At 45.2% G+C, this 7,337-nt stretch overlaps 1 protein-coding gene across 1 annotated transcript in view; it reads left to right on the top strand.

Annotated features, from left to right (window-relative positions):
- The first annotated feature begins 1,497 nt into the window (after nucleotides 1-1,497).
- The window catches only part of AEBP2 (AE binding protein 2), a 46,370-nt gene continuing 40,530 nt past the window's right edge, over nucleotides 1,498-7,337 (top strand). Inside the window, exon 1 of the mRNA XM_054386711.1 lies at nucleotides 1,498-2,123. Within this exon, the coding sequence (XP_054242686.1) occupies nucleotides 1,498-2,123 (626 nt within the window). The remainder of the gene's footprint in view (nucleotides 2,124-7,337) is intronic.

Raw genomic sequence — 7,337 nt, 5'->3', positions numbered from 1 at the left:
CTCCAACACTGTGTTGCTGTTTTGATACTGCTACACCACAGGGTGTTGGTGTGGCTGCTAGCAGCTACGTTTATTGAGGGGCTGGGAGCCATCTCGAGCTATGCTAATGCAGGCCTTAGGAGTGTCCTTTCCAGATTTTAATCCTACAGAGTTAACTTTCCCTGGAATCTAGGATCTCTGTGGATATGTTGGATATGCCTGCTGTAACTTGAATTGGTGATATTCTTCCTGTTGCGCAGAAGGCATGATATTTTTCTGGACTGAGGTGTGGTTATGTATTTGGTAGTTTGTTTTTGAAATAAACTGCTTTCAGTTAATTTTTAATTTTTTATTTTAATGTAGCAAGCTCTGTAATAGCTGGGTAAAAACTGACAGATGTATATATTTAAAATTCATGTGGAATAGCATTTTATGCTTTCAGTTGCTCTCTCCATCTCTCCAATAATTTAAGCTACCTGATTTCATCTCTTGTGTACAGATTCCACCCACCTTCCTGTTCTATTGCAAATCCTCATCCTATAAAATGTTGGTAATCACTTTGAGACAACTTATCAAATGCTTTATGTGTATGTAGAAAAAACCCTCTTGTTAAAAAGCACTTCACGTTAGCCTGGCATGATCCATCTTTATCCCATTTACATTAGTGACTTTAATCTTTGAAATTTTTTCTTTTCTTTTGGCAGTTCTCACTGGGTAATGTCATATTGTGACCTGCACCTTGTAGCTCTCTTTCTAGAGCAGCCTCGTTTCTCCTTCTCGGAAGCTTTATGTTCTGTGTACTCCTTATTTCATTTACTACGAGTCCAGTCAGCCCCGGAGACCCTACAACTTCCTCCACTCCCGTTTTCTTCTTACGATACAGCCGTGACTCCGGGTCTCTTTCCCTGCTCCCTCCAGCAGACCCGTATGCTACCCATGTTCAGACCGAGCTGCTGAGGCTGCGGGGCAGGGGACGGCTCGCGGCGCCAGGGTTTCCGCCGGCCGGGTGTGTGTGGGGCGAGGTGGGGCGGCGGCGGCTGCGCCCACTCGCCCGGCAGTGCCTCGTCCTCCGTTCCCGGCTCGTCCTGCGGGCCGCCGTTCCGCACACGAGTCATCAGTGACTCTTCCCCCAGACGCGGTGAGTAACGATGACGCGATTCGATCGAGGCGCTAGAAGCGCAGCAGAGCCCCCACCACCCAAACAGCCCGCCACACCGCCCCGCCCGCTCGTTAACGCCCCCTCCGCGCCGCCACCCTCGGCACCCCGCGCCAGGGGCCACCACTCCGCCCTTCCCACGTTTTTGTCCCCGGGCGCGTTCCGTAGCGCGTGCGGCGGCGATCCGAGTCCCTCCTTCTGCGGCTCGCGCCGCCGCGCGATTGTGCGGGTGAGAAGGGCAAGGGGAGGAAAGGAGCGAGCGGAGGGGGAGCGCGCCCGCGCAGGCCACGCGCACGCCCCCGCAGTTGCCGCGGCGCGCTCCCGGCCCGGCTCGGCTCCGCTCGCAGCCACTCGCAGGCGCCATGGCGGCCGCTCGCAGCGACATGGCGGAGCCGGAGGGGCTGCTTCCTGGTGAGGCGGCGGCCGCCGCGGCTGAGGAGGAGGAGGCTGGGGCTGGATCCTCGTCGTCGCCTTCGTCCTCGGCGGCGGCGGCCGCGGCGGAGACTGAGTCCCTGCTGCTGATGAACGGCGAGGCGGAGAGCATGTCGGAGCCGAGCCCGGAGAGCGCTAGCCAGGCCGGGGACGGGGAGGACGAGGATGAAGAGGAAGAGGAGGAGGAGGAGGAAGAGGAGGGCGGCGAAGAGGAGGAGAGCAGCCTGGTGGGGAGTAGCAGCACGAGCAGCGGCTGCTGCAGCGACGAGACCCGCTCGCTAAGCCCCGGCGGCAGCAGCGAGGCCGACGCCAAGGAGGAGCCCAAGGGCCCCCGGGGCAGCCAGGAGGACGGGCTGGGCCGCGGCGGTGGAGGAGGCGGCGGGGGGAGCAGCTCCAGCAGCGTGTCTAGCGGTGGCGACGAGGGCTACGGCACCGGCGGCGGCGGCGGCAGCAGCAGCGGCAGCAGCAGCTGCAGCGCCACGTCGGGGGGTCGGCGGGGCAGCCTGGAGATGTCCTCGGACGGGGAGCCCCTCAGCCGCATGGACTCGGAGGACAGGTCAGTCTCTCTGCCGGCAGCCATCGCGTGTGCCCTTCCTCGGCTCCTCCTCAGGGAGCTGGGGGTCCCTCGGGTCCCGAGGCCGGCGGGCGCCATGTCCGGTCGCTTCCCCGCCTTGTAGCACCGTGGGCTCGCCAACCTGCCCATCCCGTTTCAGCGGTGAAGGGGCCCCTCTTCCCCAGTCACCTACCGCTCCTCGTCCCCGCTCTTTCGGCCTTGGGGGCTGTCAGGGCGGCGGCAGGGGGCAGCCACAGGTTTCTCCGGCCAACTTGTGTCGGGCGGGGCAGGGGGCGGCCTGCAGCGGGCCCTCCGCCCCCGCCGCAGCTTTTGGTTCTCCAGGGCCCTTCCAGAAGCGTGCCCATTGCTTTTGGGAGGAGGAGGGGACGCTCCCCTGCGGCGGGCAGCAGGGTGCGTGGGGGCTGCTGAAGCTGCGGCCATCACCGTTAGGCGTTTTATGGAGAGCCCCGGAGCGGCCCCTCTTGCGATCCGAGCACGGGGCGCTGCCTGTTTAGGTGGCGATGTTTGGGTGCTGCTTTTCTCTGTTTTTTTTCGGATGGTGCTTTTGGGGCGTTTTAGGGTTATATCCTGTGCACAGATGGGGTGTACCAGAGCTTCAGGATGGGAAATCATTTGTGGATGCGCCAGCACCAGGGTCTCTGCACTAGAGGCAGAAAGCCGAGTGATAACCTCTTAAAGCATAATGGGAAAATGAAAAAAGAAAAAACAGTAGTTTTCTAACAAAAAAAAAAAAAGAGATCATCTTTTCTATGTGAAGTGTGCACAAGTAATAAGCATGCACAGCATTAAACCTTGTTAATTTGAGGTTCAAAGTCATTTGTCGACGAATTCTATGATAGTAAATGTAAAGATTGTATTTTATTAGTTTGTATTTTAAAGGTACACGTTTCATTTTGACAATACCTTAACTTGGTTCTTGTGGAAAGGCACAACCAAATTCTCGCGCTTGAATTCTGCCTTTCAGGTCTGGTTTGGCTTACGAAGTCAAGCATTTAAAAGAACATGGTTTATGTTGTAGATTTCCTGTCCAGGAATTGTGTGCAATTGACAAACTGAAAATAGATTGGAAAATGGACATAAGAGCAGTCTTAAAATGCTGTAAATCCTTTCAGTAATTAGTCCTCTAAAATAGTTCTGGAAACTTTAGCTATTTTTTTTTTCATTTCAGTGTAACATTAAAAGGCATCAGACTTCCCTATTAGAGCTACATTTAAGTAACATTTACAAGTTTCTTTTGCTTTCTTAAAATAGTTTCAGTGTTCAGTGTGAAGAATTGCATGGTTAGGTCCAGAAATACACTTCTGATATATGTTACATCCAATACTGTGTAGCTGTACAATGGTATATTTTAGAAGTGAGGCATCTCTAGATCTAACCTCAGGTTTTAAAAACAAATAAAATCCTCATGAGTCAGTTCTCCCAACCCTTGGAACTGGCCTAAAAGTGTTAAGAAGAGAGAGAAAAATTCAGTTATTTGTTTTCTATCTGATGTTTGACACTCATAGGAGTCAGATTCTCTTCCAAACTTGTGTGAGATGGAAAGAGGGGTTGGTGTTGAGGTTTTGCTTTTTCAAAAGCTGAGATTTCATGTGAAGTCATGTACATGTGGGGTAGACTTTGGGGAAAAACAGGCACATAATGGGTTTTTAAGGTCATAGTTTCTTGTATTTCACCAAATTAAAACTAAATTGAATCCCGAGCTTATCTGAGTGCCTGTCAGTTTGTGGGTTGAGGAAATAACAGAAATAACCTGTAGAGGTTTTCTGGAAGTACAGTGGCTTTGTGCTGTGCTAGTGCACTTCTGAGCCAGCGTACTACTACTCTTTCTCTTGTCATTGTTCTCCTGATTCTCTTGCTACAGTCACACGGTTAAATCTGTGTGTGTACTCACTGTTGCTTCTTTCTGGTATCACTGATGCAGACTCAGTTGCAGGAGTGGGACTTTTTTAATTTAGTGGTTTAAATAAGGACTGTGCCTTGCTCGCTTATAATTTTTGCAAAGTTTTATCTTGAACTGCCAGGCTGAAATCTTGGAGTGCTGAGGGAATTTTCTGCTGTCATTTCAAATTCTGTTGTGAAGTTGAGTAGAAAAATAGCAATGTTATCAAGAGTGCTATTTGTTATTCCTGATGATCGAAAATTTCGTTTTGTGTGTCTCCTTACTGCAGCGTGGTAGAATGCTTTATTATTTTTGCTCCATGTAGTTCAAGTCACTTGCTTGACCTAGTGATCCAAATGATTGCTGCTGCTTGGAAGCCAGCCACAACATAATCTTGTGCTTTTTAGATGATCAGACAGACAAGCAGAGCGTTGCAAAAAGTAGGGGGGATGTGCCAAAGAGCTAAAGAGGACATGAGGTAGGATGGTGAAATACCATGGAAGACAACAATTTAATATTTAGACTTATAGGTAGAGTTGTAGGTTTATGATAATGTATTAAAATCCCCAAATACTTATTGATTTGATCACATTTGCATTAAAATGTAAATTCTGTAACTGTTATATTCTTAGTACTCTATTTAAAGTAACAGATGTATCTATTAAGTAACGTTTTATATGAAGTAGTATTTTATACAGTACTTCATGCACTTTGCATGTGTGCCTGTGTTTCTGAAGTCCTAAGGAGCTTGGTGTCTTGTCTCACTGTTTGAAAGTAAAATTACCTGGGGGAAGAAAGAGAGAAAAGGAAAGAGATTGAACTAACATTGTTGAATTTACAGTTCCTGGGCTAAGTGAGGGGAAGCTGGTAGAAGAATGTATTTTGTTAAAAGATTCTCCTGCTGTAGGCAGGTTTGGTAACATTCAGATCGTGCCCCTAGGCTTGGAATTTTTTTTATTTCCTCTTTAGAAAATCTGAATAAATAAGAGGGTGTGGTGAGAAGGCCTGAATTCCATGAGTGATCAAATTCCTGTTTTCCTGTGTATGGTCTTTATAATTTTCTACAATTATCAGTGTTTTATCTCTTTTGATATTTTTTGAGGGGGGTTTAGTGATTATAGAAATAAACTACAAATAAAACAGCTGAACAGTAAAATGTTAAATATAGTCAAAATGTTACTAGTATTCAGCAACTTTAATTACTAATATTTTGAGTATATTTTGAGAGTATCTGCTAAGAGAATAAATAATCTGGGGCATTGCTGTCGGAAATTTACAAGTATTTACAAAAAGACAAGAAACAAATAACAACCTTGAATATCGATGCCCTGAAACTTAAGGTGAATTTTAACCAGCTGTTTCCACCTACTTAGACTTTGTTGAAATACATTTAACTTCCCCCACCAAAAAAAGCCAGAAACCAAAAAGCAAACCCCAGATTGATACCTAGTATAAAGAGGTGGTGTTTTCAACCTAGGATATTTGTAAGCAAGAGTTGAGCGCAGTAAGTCTATGACTGGCAGGTATTTCATTGACCTGTAACGATTTCAGGTTTTTCCTGGGAACTGGGCTAAGTTCCCACTACTTTGCTGAAGTGTGGAACTTTTGAGCAAGCTCTTATCAGCTGGCTCAATAATAATATTAATAATATGCATCCAAGTCTAAATATCCTTCAGATTTACAGGTAGAACATGGACTGTTATCAGCTGGTAATTTTCTTGTGTCTTTCTCTGACTTCAGATGTGCTAAAAGTATGGATGTGTTTCTCCAGAGTTCTTTGGAGTAGCTAGTCTTACTACAGCGCTAAGAAACATTTGATACAACTTAAAATAATAGTTAACGACAAACACAGTAACTGAGTTTAGCAATGGACCACGTAATGAAGCTAGACTTCATCAGATAGATGGATTTGGGTATAATTCAGCTGATCTGAGTGCAGTGAAATTGCATCTGCAGCTCACTGATGTGATATTGCTGAGTTACAATCTTGACTTCGAAACACTCAGTGTTCTATTACTGAAATAATGTAAGTATTGTTTACTGGAAAGTTTATTATGGAAGTATATTTAAATCTGAAATAGTTTCATTATCAAATTTCGTTTGATTTAGAGAAGAGTGGTAGATCTTCCAATTGTAGTAAGATGTTTAGTGGAACTATAAATAGTAAAGTGATGTGAAGGGCTTTTCACTTGTGAATTTGTCTTTCATCTTTGTACTCTCACTGAGAAGTTACCCCTGGTCCTCTGTTCATGCATCGTCTTTACCCTTTTTTAGCAGTTTATCTTTTGGCTCCCTTCTCTTACTGTGACTAGGCAAGAAGCACGAAAATAGCCGGTTTTGCTGGAGCTGTCGGCTGTTCTGCTGACTGGTATGTAAGTGCCGATTGACTAGCTGATAGGCCAAATGTAACAGTTTGTCGTTGAACCTGTGTAGCAATCTTTCCCTCAGGCACAGCACTAATTAAGGCCCATCTTTTTCACAGAGTGGGCAATTTTCGTGCAACTTGTAAGGCTTGCTTTTATTTTTTTAGCCTTTGCATGTCTAGTGCTATTCACCAACAGGATCGTTTTTTTGGGAGGGACTGGTTCAAGGCATAGTCAGTAATACTCAAGGAAACCTTTAGCTATCTTAACTGTATTAGAGTTTAAGAATGCTTCTAGAAGTGTTGTTATTACTCTGTTGCTGTGTCATAGGTGAGCGGTTTTGAAAACAGATGTTTCAAAAAAGTTTTTCAATAATAAACCTTTTTTCAATTTCAGATTGTTGGATTTGTTTTATTGAGTGAAAGGAAGCTGTGTGAAACTAAGAGGTTGAAGGAGAGGAGATTTAGACATGAAAAATCCAGGATTTAGGCTGGGTTTTTAATTTATATATATATATAATTTATATATATATAATTTGTTTAAAATCAAGTTCTTCTCAATTTATAATACGTATGCTGATTTAAAATACTAATTATTTAAAACTTTAAGTGTAGTTATTTTATCTAGTTTTTAGCTCTATTAAGTGAAGAATTTTCAATACTGATTAGGCAGTTGTATGAGTGGTTATGAAGGCAAAGCAGTAAATTTGAAATACATAATCAGGAAGGCATATAGTGGTAGGTGTGCTTCATATATTCGTGCAACCAGATCCAAAAGCACGTCAGGCCTTTCTTTGCTGCATATTCTCACTTATTCCTATCCAGGAAGTGAAGAATCATTCATTAGCAGTTCTGGCATGGTGGTGAAGTTGTTTAATTTTTTATTTATTTATAATTCCTCAGTGTGTGTGTAATGTTGGTATGTCAGTGGGCTGTATAGAAGATTACGTGAACT

This window comes from Indicator indicator, chromosome 14, assembly GCF_027791375.1.
Source record: "Indicator indicator isolate 239-I01 chromosome 14, UM_Iind_1.1, whole genome shotgun sequence".
Taxonomy (NCBI): Eukaryota; Metazoa; Chordata; class Aves; order Piciformes; family Indicatoridae; genus Indicator; species Indicator indicator.
Note: the sequence above shows the minus strand (reverse complement) of the source record. Positions and strands in the feature narration are given on the sequence as shown.